Genomic DNA, 18,753 nt, shown 5'->3' with positions numbered 1-18,753 from the left:
AGAAAATATCAGAAAACAAATTAAAACAACAGTTCACAAACACACCAATAAAACAGAAACGAATTAACACCTCAGAAAACAACTTTTGGTTTGTTTTGTTGTTGAGTGTTTTTTTTTTCAATTAGGACCATCACAGTGATGACCAAAGAGATAAAAGATATGGGAACTGTTAATTAGATTGTCAATCTCGCTTTTAAGCATGATGAAAATAAGTAAACGGGTAATAGAGCAGATTTGCAGTTCGCTCACATGTAGAAAATGTGTGTTTTTGTTTGTCTTTTATTGTGTCAGTGGTGCACATGTGTGGGGAGAATAACAGAATTTAGCCAACATGCTTTGGGATAAGTGCAGAGGGGAAGGAGCAAGTGCTTTATAGTTGGGAGAGTGGGAGCGACAGAGCACAAGCAGGAGGGTGGGAGGTTTGGAGAGTCAGAGAGAGGGAGGACAAACGGGAGGGTGCTGTGAAATCTGTTAAAAGGGGAGCTCTGTGCATTTGTTAGACGCCTTGGCTGCTTGCCCAACTTGGCTCATTGTAATCGAGGCATGATCGTCGACTCCAGGCAGCCCTCTCTGCCGCCTCGGCTGCCTTGCGCCTGGACCCAGCCCAGCTCTCACCGCTGACATGGAAAGACCTGTGAGTGCCTTCTTTCTCCTTCTCCTCTCTCTGGTGTTAGGTTCCCCCTCTTCCCTCCTCTGCTCTGTCGCAGATTTAGCTGTGGCTACATGCAGCGTTTCACTGTTGGCTCTTTCTCTCCCCTGTTGTGGCTCCTGTAGGAGGCAGGAACGCTGGGTAGGGAGAAAAACCTTGGCAGCTTTCTCTCTGCAGGCCCCTTCCTCCCTCTTTTGCCCGCCTGTCCGGGCATGGGCGCCGTCCGTCCGCTGGCAGACCCACAACGTCTCTGTGTTCTTTGATTGTGTGCACATGTTAGCTGTACTGCTGCACTGTTAGAGGACCGACCACAAGAACCCACAGATTTGCCATCCCCACACAGAATCCCCCGGCTTTGGTCTGTGGAGGCCGGCGGTCACTTCAGCCTCTGCCACTGGACTCACTGCGTGTCTCTCCATTGCGCCTATTCTTGGTGGTATGTCCTCATGGTCTGTTGTGTTTGGATACCCTGACAACCTAAAGCTGTGAGGTAACCACTTTCCAGCCTGCCGCCTCTCTGAGTGAGTCTAAACTTTTCTCATGCTCAGGTTTGACCCAGCCGCAATCGGGAAATGTGGTTATTAGTTTCTCTGATTGTAGGATATCAAACATCTCAGTGGCAGCCATTCTTTGCAGGTGTAACAGCAGCAGGGATGAAAAACACGGTGATGGCTGTTGTGTGCTCGTTAGCAGTGAGTCATCATTCTGTTCTAGTAATATCACATAGAGGCAACCTTGACTTTTGTGTCGTCACTGGGGCAACAGTGGAGGATGACTGACTCATTTTTGGCACATCTACTTCATTTCTCTGTCTAGACCTATAAGAACAACTGATACAGAGTGTAGAAACTGCAACGCTTCAACATGAATTGGGTTTTTCCTCAGCTGAGACAAGCAGAATTGGCCATTTTTCTATTTTACTGTGATATTGACACTTCTTCTTAGCTGTGAACGATAACAGATGATGCTGATTCAAAGTATGGAACACGTGGTTTAACTGTATGAGTTGAGAGCTCCTTTTTTGACAAAGACTCTCATTTATTAGAGCATTTTCACTCTTGAATCTTACTGAACATGTGAGGAAAAACAGTGCTTCTTTCAATCAGAGAACAATAACCGAGGAATGAGGCTATCACAAACTCATATTTTCAAAGTGTTGCTACAGTTTTCTGTATCACGTCGTTTTCTGCCATAAATCTCAGTTAAATGTTACACTTAAAAGGCCATTCATCACCAAAAGGCACATGATGGCCTGCTGGGAGTTTACAAAAAGACTCCAGAATTACTCTCAGACCATGAGCATCTGATCTAATGAAACAAAGATTAAACTATTTTGACTCAATCCCAAACAGTGTGTGTGGAGGAAGCCAGGCATCAAGCATCACCTCATTAATTCCACCTTTATAGTAAAACATGATAATGGCAGCATCATTGTGTGGGGATGTTTTTCCATTGTACTGGGAGTCCAGCCAAGATAGAAGTAAAGATGAATGCAGTAAAGTGTAGAGAAAACCAGAATGAGAAATTCAGAGTGGCGCGGATCTCAGGGTTTACCTTTAAACAAGACAGTGATCTGAAGCATACGTCAAGAAAATACAGTGGTTTTAGAAAATGCTGCCTTAGTCCTGAAGTGATCTAACCAGAGTTTGGACCATAAGTCATCAGAGCATCTCTAGAGAGAGCTGGAGATGGCTTTGTACCAGTTCAGCTGGAACGTTTCTGCGAAAAACAAAGAGGAAAACTTCTAAAAGAAAGATGTGCCACTCCTGTATTTTTATTTAGGAGAAGACTTGCTCCTAAAGGTTGCTCAACCAAACGCTGCGATTGAAGAAGACCATGAAAATGTATGGAAAAGAGAATGTGAAGATATGTCACAGTGTGTTGCATGCTCGGACAGGAGTGCCCCAACCCCACATGAAATCTGAAATTCATGAAAGTAAATTAATTTTGCTACTCCCAAGTTAATTAAACAATGTGTTTATTGTATGTAGTCATTTGTTGTAGGTTTTATCAGTCACTTTAATGATGGCATAGATGTGTTATGATAGTAAAACTATGTTTTACTGGCACTGGACAAGAGAAGCTTAAAATGTGACTATGCTAAGCTGATCCCACAGTTTGAGCGTTTGAATTTATTGGGGTCTGTGCACACAAAACACCCAAACAAATCAAGACGTGACATCAGCTTCACATTGTCTAATAGAATTAGAACAGCCCTTTAAAAAATGACAATAAAAATAAATAGATGAAACTGTTTTGTCATGATTTGTCATTGTGGAGAATTGTGTGTTTATTGATGAGAAAAACATCAACAGGAACACAACAAAATGTGGAAATGTAACGGTCTGAAAACTTTTAGCATAACTGTATCTTGCTCTCTTTAATCACACTTTGATGACACATGCACCTGATCCAGACCTCCAGAAATTGAGTGCTTTAAAGGGGGTGACACGCTCTCCTAACCCTCCTGCTGCAGAGAGCACTTCCTCTTTGCCCAGCCGTCAGAGAAATGCGCCCTTTAAGGCTGGACGGCTGGAGATGAGCCACGCTTTCCTCTCTCTGCACAAAGCAGATTGGGAACATTGAATTACAGCAAGCTAGAGGAAATGAGATCACTGTGTTTCAGATGCTTGATGCTTCACTGCATATCTTACTGAGTCTCACCTCAGCAGCACCTCACATGTTTGCAGTAATGTGTTGGTTCTCGTCTAAGGAAGCATTAATGCACAGCTAGCTGCTGCTCTGTGAGTGTGTGTGGAGGTTTTTAGCCTCATGTGGTGTGACTGCACTGGGATGCTTAGGATGCTCTGCATATGTGTAACTGAGCTTCGTAATGAATGCTCCATCTGTGGTGGCTGTGAGGGTGATTTGTGTGTTATTGAAACACACATGATGGCGAGACATGATTTCACCTTTCCGTCTGTTTTTTTTTCTCTTGGTGAACAGACCATATTAAGGCTTGTTGTAATGCTTTAATTAAGACTTGTTTCGTGGGCCTTTTAGATATTTAACTTATGGTTTGAACTCTCAAAGTATATATAGAGAAATAGAGGGCCAAGATAGCAATTACTACTCACTGTTCATGAAAAGCTGGCATAAAATATCTGGTTGTTTTAAATCATTTATATAATTAGCTCGTTTTCTGATATGGAAGCTTCTTAGATTACTCAAAGTTGCCCTTGTTTTCAACTGTTTTCTGTGGGCAAATTTTTTTTCTTGACCAAATACAAGGTTCATTCATTGATTTTGAACATTTTCTTGAGATTGTCAGACTTAAACTCAAAATACAAAGCTGCTGACTCAACACGGTCAAATTACCCACTTTAGATTTGACTCATTTTAAATGGCGTTTTTACATTTTTTATGACAAAGGATCTGATGTGTCTCCCAGACCGACAGTGACATGATGCCCAAGAGGGATCATGAGAGGGATCTGGAGCTGGACAAGAAGATTGAGGCTCTCCGCAGGAAGAATGAAGCACTCATGAAGAGGTACAAGGTGAGGACAGGTGTCTGCAGGCAGACATGCTTTCCAGAGTGTGTAGCTCTTACAGGTTTTGTGATGAGTTTTGTGTTTGCATTTAGGAGGTGGAGGAGGACAGGAAACGGGCAGAAGAGGAAGGAATGGCGCTGCAGAGCCGAAAGGGCAAAGCCGACGATCTCACCATCACCATCAGCAAGTCCACAAATGTGAGTTTACACAGTGGTGTATGACATGACAAATGTTACTGCAATCACAGTCACTTATTCAGGAAAGTTAAGCTGCCAGCTATATAAATATTTCATACCCTGTTCTGTACTTTGTTGGGGGCAGGACGGTCGTGTGGTGGTGACAAAGCCATTCAGCAGTGGGGCACCAGCTGGGAAAGGACAGCAGGAGGCTGGGCCTGACAGAGGGGGAGATGGGCCAGCGCAGGGTGCTGGGCGAGGCCACAGGAAGCAGCTAACAGTCACCATGGCTGGCAAAAAGGTAAATTCATTGTTGTGTCAATGTTTGGTTCAAGCAGCAAAAAAACTGCTGTTTTACTGGAATAAGGGAAAAAATAGCACAAAACAATTTATCATTTATCTATATATTTATAAGTTTAACCATTAGATTTTTGTTAAAACAAAGCTTCAGCACTTTTAACGAGTCTATGCATGATTCTAAGTATAGTTTTTGTTATTATCCTTTTTAGAATTGAATATTTAGGGAGTGTTTTTTGTAATGTGTTGGATATTTGTCAGGAAGAGGATTTAAGAAGTTTAGAAGGGGTATTACAACCCAAACATGATGCACAGAACATGAGTTTTGATAAGCTGGCATTCAGAACACGTTTGAAACTGGTCAAAGTGCGCTGGAAAGTGTTTAAAACTTGATTAGATGGTGACACAGTTATTTATGACCACATCATCTGTATATAAGTGTAATTTGGCATTTGATCATTTTTTTATCAAAATTGATTATATATAAATTGAAAAGCCGGTGTCTCAGGACCACTAGCAGAGGAACACCTCTTACTACACTAAGGCAGAAGCAACACCTTTTACCTGTGCACAATTAGATCTGCAAAACAGATAATTTTCAACTCATCTCACAGTAAATTCATTACACACACAGAGAGAGGTTACTAAAACTCCAGTGTATTTCTATTGGTAGAAATGCTATAAATATCAAAACCTGTGTTTTTGTTAGAGTAAAATCATGTTAGATTAACCTGGAATAAACTGATTACATCCCTACCTTGTATTACATTATGTTGCCAAGTTTCTACACTGGTTTAAAAGGAACAAACCAATCACTGGCTGTATAATAGGACTTTTAACACTTGGAAGTTGAGGGTGCAGTGGGTGCTTTTTAGTTGATTACAATCTGAAACTTCTCCACTAGATGTCATTGCACAGGACATTTAAGATGAAATCAGGTGTAATGGCAAACTTAGTAACATTCTTACATTTAGACATAATTAACGCTGTCAAGATCTTGAAAGTTTAGCTGACCAATAACTAATTAGCTGTTCTTTTTATGTCTTATACTTTGAATCTCCATCCATGTTTGGCTTTGCAACCTGAATCATAAAACTACGTTCAGTTGAATGTTAGAAATTTGTCACAGATTACAGTGCTAATTCACCACTTATGTGCTGATACTGAAGAAGCACGTGCATCAAGATGGCACTCTTAAAGTCCAGAAAACAATGTGTAATTAGTTATGTTTGTTAGCTTAATCCACCTGTTTGTATAAGAGTGAAGAGAAAGAATTATGAGCATTAGCTGACATTATCTCAAATAATTGTGACAGGCCTGGACATACAGTAGATCTACAAGCAACCCAAGTTACATCTAAATTAAAGGTGATATTAAAACAAGCTGAATACATCAACATGTATCTGTTTAGCACTTATATTAATCATGTTCTGCGTGTTATTGTCGTTTGTTTTACACAAAACATATAAAAGTTTTGACACGATGATAGTGCTAAAGCAAATGTCACCAAAAGGATTTCAGTTTATTCTGTGGAGAACATCAGTGAGAACACTGCATTTGGCAGCAATCAGACTAAGAGCTGAAAAGAGAAATCATAAAAAAAAGAAAATAATAATGATAATCTTTCTAGGAACTGTCTATTTCTGCGGAGACAGCAAAGAATATTAATCAAGTCCACTGTTGTTTATTTTGAATTTCTTCTTGTATTAAGATATGATATTACAAATTTGTGAAAGGTGCCCCCTTAAATTATTGTTTAGCAAGTCATAATGAATAGCAGTGCGTTATTACAGTGGACATTGCAACAGGTGTGATCCTCTAATTTGAGTCATTAACTGTTCAGGGTAAGAGAGTGGTGAGTGAGAAGCTGGAGAAGAGGCCGGGCCCTGCAGACGTCAAGAGCCCTACGAATGACGGACAGGCGAGGCGTGTGGAGTCAGCTGGGAGAGGGAAGCAGCCATCTCACATGACCAGGAGAGACACAGCAGCACCACAGGTCTGTTTCAGACACACTGAACACTCCAGTGACCATGAACGCATGCTCCCTGCTGTCTGCCTCCACTCCCACACCCCGTCTTTGTTTATTCTCTCGTGCTGCACCCATGTGTTTTACATAGATGTCAGACATGTCGGCTGGCCCTTCCCCTCCAGTGACGGAGCACAATAGAGTGTGGACAGGAGGTGGACCGAGGCTGTGACTTACTGCTGTGGGATTAAGAAAGGGGGGACTGCTAATAGAACAGTTTGTTGAGTGGATGCTCTGTAGAGCCAGGCTTTTAAGTTTTATTTTCTTCATGGATTAAATACTTTGGTCTTGAGGTTCGAAGCACAATGAGAAAACCAGAACAACACAAAAATTCAGGAAATAAACAAAAAGTTTAAGAAAACACAGTATAAAAAACAGAATTACATTTCACATGGCACACAGATTTTATATCATGTTTGTGAAATGCTGTCTTTTAAAATGCTATTTGCTCTTTCTTTTTCTTGCTGCGTTATCTGTTGTGCTATGTTTTGTTTTGTCCAGTATGGGTCTATGTTTTCTGTTTTCATGTTGTGTTTTCTGTTCCTTGCGAAATGTGTTTTTTCTGAAATGTCATTTTGTGAAATGTTTTCAGTACAGGCCACTGTACTCAAGGACAAGCTGTGATTGATAAGCAAACCCAGGAGTACAAGGCGAGCTGACTTGCGATGCATAAGCAAATACTAATAAATAAGCATTCTATAGATAGATGGAGCTCAACTAAAGATCTTTTGATATATTTATGTATATTTATAAGAGGGCTGCAGATATTATAACACGAGATATCCAAAATCATTGCTGAATATTACGATCTTCAGTTTTTGGTGTTAAGTTCAGGTCTGTTACTGAAGGCTGCACTCCGTTTCTGCACATGTGCATGCTGTTTAGTTTTAAAATTTTATAAATATATGTGAAAGCAGAACTTCCTTTAAAAAGGAAGCCCTCATTAATACACCTGTAGTTGTCCTACTATTTGTCTACTACTATAGGTCTGTTACTTCTAATTTATTGCACTCTAAGCAGTCTTTTGCACTGTTTATATTGCAGTATTGATAGATGTTCTATATATTATGCATCTGTAACTGATATTGAAATGTGGCTTAACTGCGGTTTGCTTAAGATCGCATTTTTAACAAACATATGTGCACATGCAGTACCACGACTGGGCTGTTAAATGCCACCCTGTCACTGACCTCAGGCCCCCTCTGTGTATGCAGAAACTCAACTGAACAGCTGCTCTGCCTCAATCTGAAGCCTGACGCTCACATTTAGTCACACACACACACTCACACACAAACTCAATCAGTAAGCTGCCGCACAGACAGCTGATCCTCACCACTGTAAACACAGACTCACTCGGGTTTGGAGGGGTGTTTGGACACAAAAGCAGAGCTGAGGCTCAGTCTAAATATGTATGTGTTCCTCTGATTGGCTGATACACAGAGGGCTGCTCACTGGGCTGTCTGAGTTAATGTGCACAACATCTACAGGCTGAACACACTGTTCTGTTGCCTTTATTTCTGGCCTGCTAGGTGTGTCCCCCTTTATTTGTCATGTGGACTGAATCAGCACTTGAACTGGAGCCAGCACTCCAGCACACCAATCATCTGGCAGTTACAGAGGCCTTGTCTCCACATGGTTGCTGTTTACATAACTAGTATATTTTACATTGAGAGCAGCAGGGTGAATGCTGCAAAACTGTAATATAGGAGAACATGAGATGGATCTATCTGTTACGAGTAGAAACATATTTGTGTTGAAAGATCCATGATAAAGTTTATATCTATGGTTTAACTTGGTCCCTGAAATACTTTTTATAATGAATGTGTGTGCGAGAGACACCCTGGAAATAACTAATGGCTTTGTGAGAGGGGCGTGGTTATATGGCAGTGTCCCAGGCAGATTGAAAGGCCTGGAAGTATCTCATGACATGACTGTCTGTTCACGCACATGAGCGAGGAGAGAGGAAATGTGAAGGGAGTGAGAGGAACTCCTGGCAACCCTCAGCCTTCATTTCTCTGCTCTGAAACTTTAAGTGGCCTTCACTCCTCTGGCACAATTGTTTCCTCATTCCCAGCACCCTGAAAGGGCTGATTTGATCTAATTAACATTCAACTGCCTTCTCACTCTGAAAAGGCTCATTATCCTGCAAAAGAGTCGGGCCTGGCAAGGTTCCAGGAAAGAGTCAGAGAGGGAGAGGAGGAAAGAGTGTGAGGAGACGAGAAAGAAAGGTGATCAGAGGTCTTTTGAGTTCACGTATGTTCTCGACCGCATCTGGATGTGGGTGTATGAGTCGATATAAACCATTCTATCTGGTGCTTATTGACTTTTCCCTCTCAGCGTCTCTGTTGTTGTCATTGATGGCATGAAACATCCACTATGTTCATTGGAGGTTTGCAGTCAGAAACATGCAAATTCGGATGCTGCAGTTAGGTGCATTTTGTTCTTCTAACCACCAGGTTGTTTCCAAGCTCGATTTTCTAAAAACTAGTCTACTCCGATGACCTTTTTGCAGACTGAACAGCTAAAACTGAGGCACAAGCATTCAGTCATGGCTCTTACACTTTTAAACCACATGGTGGCAGTGTAGACTTCTTAATCTTTCCCAAGAGATGAGCCAGTGCCTTCCCCTGATTTTCTTTTAGTCTTTATGGCAGCAGCTGTGACTTTTCACAACAATGAACTGTCTGCCAACAAGTTGCTGTGCCACCCTTATTGTTGTTATGTTCATCTTCTTATCTTCTCGTCTCTGCTCCCTGACAGGAGGAGACTAAACTAGGGCAGAAGCACACCGAGGAGCAACACAAGGCGTCAGAACAGTACCAGGTAACATAATGTCTTGGCTGCCAACACAGATACACACAGAGGCATAAACATTCAGTTACAGATTTTGTCACTTCATTTCTAAAACACTAACCGTCTGAGATTTGAGACAACCTATATGACAGTGCTACTATGTGAGCCCACAGAAATGCAAATGCACATTTGCACACTACCCTTATCACAGTCACACTATGCTGCCAGGCACACTCCTCTTTCTAGTGCTTGTCCCCATCTGCCTCCTGCCGACTCGTGTGTTGCCGTCGGTGGAGTAGCTCAGAGCTGTCTCATTCATCAGCTGTGTGATAAACAGGCTGACTGGGGAGGCGGGCAGGATGGGCTTCAAAGGCTCAGCAAATATGCCACATGACAAGTGATGCTGTTCATGCTTCCTTGGGCTCTCTGTACCTTGCTGCTCTGCAGTCTAGGCCAAATAATTTTTTCTTTTATTCATTTTCTTTTTCGAGATGTTGTGTAAGAGGACCTGTGGTTTTGTTAACAGTTATTGGTTGCAAAATTACAAATACAGCAGTGCAGCTTCTTGAGTTTCAACTATCCAGGATAAGAGGAAGATCAGTTTTGTAATGTCCACCCTATCTGCCTTGCAACTTTCAAGCAAGGCCCCAAAGAGCTGAGAAATTCAGACGCTCTAATTAGTAGCTAGGGTGGCAGCAGGAGTCAGCCTGTTGGAACATGCGAGAATGACTTCCCGTGTGGCCCCGGACATCCTCTGAGGGCCACAGAAGAGGGAGGTGGAGAGGAAATGGTAAACAGAGGGATGAGCACAGATGCTCTGCTGTTCAATAACTGTATGCAGGAAGGCAACATGTTTACTTAACTGTGATTGGTCCAAATTACCAAGTGGAGCAGAAAACACAACACAGTCTCAGCAGCATTGTGTTGTGTTTCTTTGTTTCACTGTTTTCATTGCTCCTGTTCATGTAATGTGCAGAGCAGCATGTAGTTTTTTTTTTTTCTTCATACAGCTTCTTCTTGAAGTGTTGCTGACAAACACTTTCTCTGAGAGAGTGGTAGCCTAATACGAGATTCTTCCCACGAACAGAGATGTTTGTAGTTCTGGTTCTCTCTGAGGTTTCATCACATAGCATCACACAGGTCTCTTGATGTGTTAAAGAGCCTGCATCAGATCCCTATTTAGCAATCATCTTTGCACAAAGAGGAGTGTATGAAAATCCCCTCAAAAATGTGTATTTTCGTCTCCTCTTTTGAATCCCACTTGTCTACAGATTACCCTGCATCTTTTTTACACTGAGAATGTGTTCTAATGGCCACCCATGCTTAAACGTGAGCTTGCCCCCTTCACTGATTCTTAAGATAACACAACAGACTGAGGCCAGTTTTAAAAGTGCTGCTGTTTTTTGCATTGAAGCACAAGTGTTTTGTGTCCACGTAGGATCCTGAGAACCTGCAGGCCAGCACAGACCTCAACATCCCCACATCGAAGGAGGAGCAGGAAGAGTATCTACAGTGGAAGAAAGAGCGAGAGCAGATTGACAAGGAGAGGGTGGCGCGTCATAAAAATGCTAAGGGCCAATGGAGACGGGCGTGGGACATGGACAAAACTGAAAACATGTAAGACTTCTTAACACTCAGCCTTCCTAAGACATTTGATCTGCAAATGTTTTAGAACTGTCACCACTGTTTCAGGCTTCTTCATTTCTTTGTTGCAATTGGCAACTATTGGCTCAGCAGATTTAATCTTATCCCAGAATGCAGATTTTCTCCTTCATCTTAATATCACGTGTCCTTTCACTTTTACATTATGTTTTCCAAACAACTTTTTAAAGGCTTTTTTAAAAGAATTAAACAAATGATAAGTAACACGCATACAAATGAGCTCTGGCTTTTGGTGGGAATTCCAACCAGTTTGCTTTTTCATTAGTTTTGAATGGAACAATTTCATTGAAGGATACAACAACTGCTCTTTTCATGCTACATGTACCACATTACATCCCCAGTGATGCTGTCAGTTCTCATGACTTTGCTGCCCATGTATCAGTCTTGATTTCTTTTTTTCTTTTGTTGTTCCAGATTTGAATAGATTAGATGAGCAAACCACACTGTAATTTGTTCCATGTTGGTAAAAGGTACCAGTAACCTTTAGATGTGCTAGTTGGAAGAGTTTGTGAACTGCTGCACCGTCTATATGAGTGATTGCCTGTTCTGTTTTCACAAGCAAACGAAGGTGCTGTAGAAATTTCTTCAAATATGGCAGAAGTATTCATTTGATCTCAATAATAAACTGATTAGATTTTAGTAATCAAAGATCACTGTGTCAACATATCATCCCCTTCTTGAGAATGTAATGTCTCAGGAATGCATCGAGGGAATTCCTTCAAATTTGGCACAAACATTCTTATTAGATAAACTGTAGAGAAGATTGTTAAAGCCACAGAGATGTTTCCTTTTGATTTGATTGATTTTGATTTGTGGACTGTTTTTTCCAAAACAAGTAGGGAAGGACACGATGTACGTTTAATGCGATTTAACAAGACACACCCTGCTTTACTCTCTGTTTTACCATAAATTGCACATTCATTTACAGTTTATTTATATACATTTATTTTATTTATATATATATTTATTTATATACATTATATACATTTATTTGCAGTGTTAAAGAAGACTTGAAACTAGACTGAATCTGCAAACCCTTTTGGAAACTGTCGAAATGTTTACTGAGGTAACAAATCGAATGAGAAGTAATTTTCTCACAAACTCTCCAAAGTAAATTAACTTTTTCTGTGAAGTCCTTTTCGTAGAAAACAACTTTAATTTGTTGGCTGTGAAATTATTTGCTTCTTTAATTCATCACCCATGTCTACCATTTTTTTTGCAAATGAACAAATTAAATTACAATTAGTTTTTTTTCCATCTTTCAGTTCAGAGAAGAGGAAAAACTAACAACTAATTGAAAAACAGCATATTTCTTTTGAGTTGGATTATTCAGCGGAAGAATCCATTCGATGAACCATCTGGATAGCATGTCCTGCCATGTGGTCACAAGATTAATATTCAACATGACATAGGATGTTGCATAATGACAGCATCAGCAAATCATTGCTTTTCAGCCATAATTGTATTTACTGTATGATGCTAAGGCTTAATCTGGTGTCAACATAGTCATGTTTTAAAATAAGCAGCATAGTTAAAGAATGTCATGATCATCCAATCTACCATCCCATCGCTTTGTGAGATCACACTGTGACTGGAAGAAAAAAATTCACCCCATTTGTTTGAAGTGTTTGTTAGATTTCAAACAAACCGAGCTGGAGTACAAAGAGTAAATTAGTGTGCTGTTTAAGGAAGCATTAAAATGTAAAGAGACAAGGGAGGAGCTGCTATTTTTAGCTCAGGATAAGGATTGGAATGCTTTGCCTTATTTGGCGAAGCTTAAGCAAGGCCCCCGAGTAAGAAGACAGGGGGAAATGTGTTTTTATTCGACAGTTTAGTTTTCAGCGGATGCAAAGTGTTGGGGTGTGACTGGTGGAGCAAAAGCTTTTATTGCCTCTGCAAAATTTCCAGGCCCTGTGATAAATGTTCTGTGATTAACTCAAATGTCAAAGAAGCCCGATTATCGGCTGCAGATGAGCTGGAAATGATTAATTATTTTCAAACATGACCAAGACCCTCCATGAATTGCTTTTTTCCTTCTTTCTAAACTGAGTTTCCGCTTGTAGGTTTTCAGACAAATCCCTCCCTGACAGAGACTGGGGCTCTTCGAGCAGAGGTAAGAATGTGACCAAACATGAGGAGGGATACCTTTCACATTAGAATATGATGGTAAAACAATCTTTTCATTGTTTCAGGGGGAAGAAATGCAAGAAGAGGGCAACAAAAGGCAGGCAGTGACTCAAGAGGTATATTGAACATTACATTTCTAATATTTTTTTCCCTTATAGTATACATGTAGCATACAGAAATGTTGAAAAAGTTACATGCCATAATTCTCTGTCTCAGGTCACGAGAAGCGGGGCAAAGACAAGGCAGCTAAAAATGTGCTTGTGATGGGCAGTAAAGCAAAAGGCAAAGATCGTCTGACTGGGAGGGCCAGGAGGTCAGTAAAACTTAACATAATCTACACTATATTTAAGTTAATTCAGCTAACACAAACTCGATTAATTGTCATGAGGAAAACAGCAATGACTAATGACATACGTAAATAGGATGTGGGAAGGCCATTTTGTTTTCCTTCACTGTGCCCTTGTATACAAATTCCCCTGAATGTCATGAGACTTGATTTAGAAGTTGTGGCAGCTGATTAAATAATCCAGAGGTCCTCATTTGTATCTCACTGCAGTCAGTTTACAGAACTGGAGGCTGGGCTTTCTAAAAATTGCTGTTATACAAGCATTGCACAGTTTTTTAAAAAGCCATGAGACCATGGAGCTGGAATTGAGGCATTATGCAGTATTCACTTGTATCTGAAAGTGAAATGTGCTCTGTGATTTTCTGATTCTGTGTCTCGGTGAGTGGAAGAAGGTTAGGGTTGAGTAGCTCAGGTGTGTCCTGAGTTGGCAACAGATTCGAGTGTGGTGAGCGGCAGCGCACAGGCCAAAAGCTGATACCTGTGGCTGCTGCAGCTCAGGAGGTCTGAGCCAATACCTTTAATCACAGCCCGGCCTTTCAGCTCGTCAGTCGGAAATGGAAATCTAAATTGCTCCCAGTGGTCTCACCATCACCTTTCATGATTTCCATTGGGGTGTGAGGGTGTGATTAAGAAGCAAATTGAAAATAACTTTTGATAAATGCTGCTTGCCAAACTCAGTTTGGTGGATTAAAAAAACGTACAACTTCATATTCTCTGACAGTACAATCTCTTTTGTGATGTGACATGTGACACCGTTTTGAAGTAAATAAATGAATTCATTCTCCCACCTAAACCACATCATTCACTGAAATTGTAAGTGTGTTGTATCACCTCTGGTTTTAACAACTCTCTGTAAGTGTTTTGGGAACTGAGGAGAGCAGCTGTTGTAGTTATGAATATAAATCGCTTTTCCATATTTACTTGATACAGAACCGTAGCTGCTCAGCTGTTTTAAGAACAAGCCAAATGTTTCAGCTGCTCACTGTTCTGTACTGCAGGCAGTTCAGTTGAGCACACAGGCTCTTTTGATACAGTTATATGCTGCTGTTATACAGAATGTGCTTTTGTGTTGTTGTTGTTGTCTTCTTTGAAAAAAAAAATATATATATATAATATTGCTTGGATGGCAGCAAATGTTTCTCCAAAGCATGTATATGATGTAAGTTACTCTACCATGTGCACTACTAATGCCTTTCCATACCATCATGTATGCTGGTTTCTTAACCGTGTGCTGAAAACAAACTGGATGATCCCTCTCCTCTTTAGCACGGTTAGCTTTCAAAAATAATTTTGATACTTTGATCAGTTTTCCACTTCACCTTTATTGTGAATCCTACTTATCTGAATCCTGTTTAAAAATGTTAGAAAAACAGAATTTCGGGGCTCCTGATTTGATGCTCTATGTCTATGTCTATGCATTACATAGCTTTTTCTTTCTTTTGCTTCTCCTCTCTCAACTTTTATGAAACATTTTGTGATCGTGGTATCCACTTTTCAGCATTTGACATGCTGTCTTTCGCTATTTTCAGTGAAATAATTATTTGCAAATCATTGCATTCTGTTTTCTTTGATTTTGTTCACATTGTCCCATGACTGTAAATAGTAAAAGAAGAACTGATTTCCAACTCACAACTCTTACATGGTTACTGAATATGTTTTGTTTTCAGATGGCAAGCAAATGACAATGGAGAGGATCAACAGGTGAGAGATCAAACTTTTGTTGGACTGAGTGTAAACGGAGGTCGACCTGTAGATAAAAACACCTAGTTGTTGTTCTGATCTCATCTCGTAGACTTGTGACACAACACTGGAGGATTTCCTTGAGGAACTTGACGCCCTCACAGAAGCTGACGGAGAGGATCTGAAAGATCAGGACTCACAAGAAAAGACGTCCCCCAGCCCGGATTCACTGAGCACTCCTGAGGAAGTGAGCGGGCCAGCGACTCTGGTGTCAGCTGATAGTTTGAGAGAGGACACCCTCGTTCAGGGGAAGGCAGAAGCGTCGTCCCCTCGGGGATCAGAGAAGAAAGTACGTTTCTCAGAGGAACTCGTCCGGAAGGCTCCTGTTAGACAAGACTCTGCCAGTTCAGAATCAAAAAAGAACAAGGGTGAAGTGCAGAGGCCACAGCAGCCTCATGAAAGTGTTGAGCAGGATAATGGTAGTTCTCAGGACAATGAAGGTGTTCCTTCAACTCTTCCTGTTACACAGCAGCTCACGACTGAACCTGAGCACACTAAAAAAGACAGCAACCCCCCTGCACCTCCCAGCTCACCTCCTGCTGCTGAAAAAGCCTGTGCCTCTCCACACGAGATGTCTGTCCAGCCAGTAGAGCTGGCCAAGTGCAACATCAACAACACAAACACAGGTATGCAGTATCCTCAAATAACAGCACATCTGGATAGTTTATACAGCAAATGAGCTCATGTTTCTCTTCTCATAGAAGAACTAATAGACTCCGGCCTGTCTGTCCTGAGCCTGGAGTCAGGAGAAACACACCCAACACACTCCACCAGCAGTGACAAGGTCAGTGCCAGGGACAGGGAGCAGGGTGGGGATTGTGTAAATGGCAGTGTGTAAATGGATGAAGAGTTAAATGGATGAAGAGAGGTATGCAGTATATCTGCACTGCAGCTTTGATCCAAGTATAGTCACCACCTCTGAGGCTTGATGGAATGCAGATATTACCTCCTCATCTCCTCATCCATTGGAACACATAATGTCTTACCGCCCACTTGAATCATTCATATAGAAAAGTGGTGGGCATGAGTTACATAAATTGTGAATTATAGAAAAGAAGTCACAATTTCAGCTGTTAATTGTTGTGTCTGTTTTTTTTTCTTTGCAGGCACGAGAGCATGGGAAGATTGTTTGATGTTTTTGGGATGTAAATACTTAAACCAAAACACAGCGTTTGGATGCTTTTTGCTTTTATGGCTCACAAGCATAACTGTGGTTTCATTTTGCTGTGGTGTTGAATCTAAAATTTGACATAAGGAGGGGGAGTATTTCCGAACAATTCCCCGCTGAAATATTGTCACATGCAAGCACTTTATGAGTATACAAGTGTGTGTGCTGACACATTCTTCAGTATGTTAGTATGCTGCTTGAGTGCAATATCATTGAATGTTTACATTTCTGTGAAAATGTTAAGGTACATATCAGGAGACTAGCTAATCAATAAAACTTAGGTTGCCCCTGGAAATAAACTAAGTCACAGTCAAATTATCTAGTGCCTGATTCTGCCTTAAAGGTATTTCGAATGAAGTCTGTAATATTTAGATGCAGACAAACTGTAGAGTCTGCATTTCTGCACTCAAAATTGTCTGAGCAGATATTATCTGTGACCTACATCAGTCAGTGGCCTCTCACAAATAAGAAATCGCTGCATTGCTAAAGCGCACATTTGGAACTGATCAGTGACCAGGACTCTGTTTCCAAAGTTTCCACAATCTTACTACTGACATGGATGTTTCTATTACTAAGAACATTTACAGGGGTACTCCACCTATTTAACATGTCTGTATTGGTTCACCCAAAGAACAGCTGTATTGTGTGTCCTGTGGCTGGATGTTGCATCCGATGGCAACTGGGAACTTGTAGTTTTAAATCGAGGAACAACTATAGAGAACCCAATATGAAGTAACAAGCTTAGAAATTAGGTGACTTCCACCCTCTCACTTCCAAGGTACAATGAAAGAAGTATGAGTAACCCTGATGATAATCCAAAGTTAACCAGATATAGAAGGTTTAATGGAGAAGTTGAGCGATGATATAACTAAGTGGAGTACCTCTTTAAGGTTAAGATAAATAATCAGCCAAGAACAAAATACTGCTGGTGTAAAATCTGGAACTTAATTTCTTACAGCAGAAGTGTTCCCTAAAGCACAGCTTGCAGTTTTACTGCTCAGTCCCAATCATCAGGTCTTCCTGTGATTATATTTTGAGGGACTTGTCGTTGAATTGTACAGTTCTGACACATATTTTTATTTTGTTATAGTTTGCTCCAGCTGTTTTTAAACCAGTTGTGATAAGAGTCCTGTTACAGACGGGTGGAACTGCCTCCAACCTTTTTCTGTTGAGGCTTTTGACCCTTTTGGAACAAACTTAAGTGTTGAAAATACTGTAAATCATCCAAACCCATGCGGGTTCAGCCTTTAGTTCACAGTCAGCACACTGGGATTCAGCTGTAATTCCCTTTTGTATTATTGTGTCATTTCTTCTTTATCATAACCACAAAAGACAGCTAATATTTCTCAGAAAAGCTTCGCTTTGTGAAGAAATCAGCTGGTTGGGGTGCCTTGTTTATTGGCTTTCTAATATTGACGTGTATTTTAATTTCATGGTTTGTATCATAACTCTTACATGTTCTGCATTGACGGTGCAGCACCATTTATTTTATTTATTTGCACGTCCATGTGGACACCAGAATGTTACTGACAATGAGCTGGCAAATTGAGAACAGTTATTTCTTAGTGACATGTATGGTTTTGTTTTTATTTATTGCCAGTTTGTTGTTTTATTTTTGGCATCAAATGATAAGAAGCCTTACAAGAACTCTGTCCTCAAAAAGGTTTTTGGCTTTTATCAGCGCTACAGTGTAGTCAACAGTTATGTAACCCTAAGTAGACAAAACAGTGGGCATGCTCTGTATTGCTGGGAGCTCATCAGCTTCATCTGAGGTTACATAAAATACAAAACATCAGGAATCTATTGGAAGCACATGGAGGAAAAACAAGATGCAAACCACAATGTTTGGAGCCAGTCCATCCATGAAGAAAGAATATGAGTAGAGGCCTTATTTTCTGTACTATGAGTAGTTTGAAGAACAGGTGACCGTTTACGCCTTTTAAAAAGTGGAATCACATTGAAATTTAGGACCTGCAATCATAGAGCAGTTGTGTGTTCATTGTTCTTGTTAGGTACTTTTTTGTTCAGCTTATATCTGCACCTTCCCGAAATGACAAATGTAAGACGTGCCACCTCTTACCCTCCATGTTTTACAGACACTCATAAGGATGGAGTAATTGTGTGTGCCTGCGTATGAGCGTGTGAGGTGTGTCCCAGCTTTTTGCTGTTCAGAATGCTCATGCTATATTTAAATCTGTGTGCAGTAAAGCTTCATATACTGTAGAGAAAATCCAAATTAGGCACACAAAACATCAATAAAGTTTTTCTGCATTTCA

The 18,753-nt window shown here is 40.7% G+C and overlaps 1 protein-coding gene across 2 annotated transcripts; it reads left to right on the top strand.

Moving 5' to 3' along the window:
• Nucleotides 1-389: 389 nt before the first annotated feature.
• LOC140270561 (coiled-coil domain-containing protein 9B) lies at nt 390-18,753 on the top strand. Of its 2 annotated transcripts, none has more exons than XM_072365744.1 (14): nt 390-634; nt 4,041-4,148; nt 4,235-4,339; nt 4,464-4,619; nt 6,459-6,611; nt 9,402-9,464; nt 10,873-11,051; nt 13,160-13,209; nt 13,289-13,339; nt 13,440-13,536; nt 15,237-15,270; nt 15,362-15,935; nt 16,011-16,093; nt 16,416-18,753. In XM_072365744.1, the coding sequence occupies exons 1-14, from the start codon at nt 623-625 to the stop codon at nt 16,440-16,442; spliced, it is 1,692 nt and encodes a 563-aa protein (XP_072221845.1). In that variant the 5' UTR covers nt 390-622; the 3' UTR covers nt 16,443-18,753. The 2 variants fall into 2 exon arrangements, with proteins under 2 accessions (XP_072221845.1, XP_072221846.1); XM_072365745.1 differs by lacking the exon at nt 390-634 and adding an exon at nt 654-1,170.

The sequence above is a fragment of the Leuresthes tenuis genome, unplaced genomic scaffold (genome assembly GCF_036924035.1).
Source record: "Leuresthes tenuis unplaced genomic scaffold, fLeuTen1.0.hap1 SCAF_15, whole genome shotgun sequence".
NCBI lineage: Eukaryota > Metazoa > Chordata > Actinopteri > Atheriniformes > Atherinopsidae > Leuresthes > Leuresthes tenuis.
The sequence above is the reverse complement of the archived record's forward strand: the minus strand, read 5'-3'. Positions and strand labels throughout refer to the sequence as shown.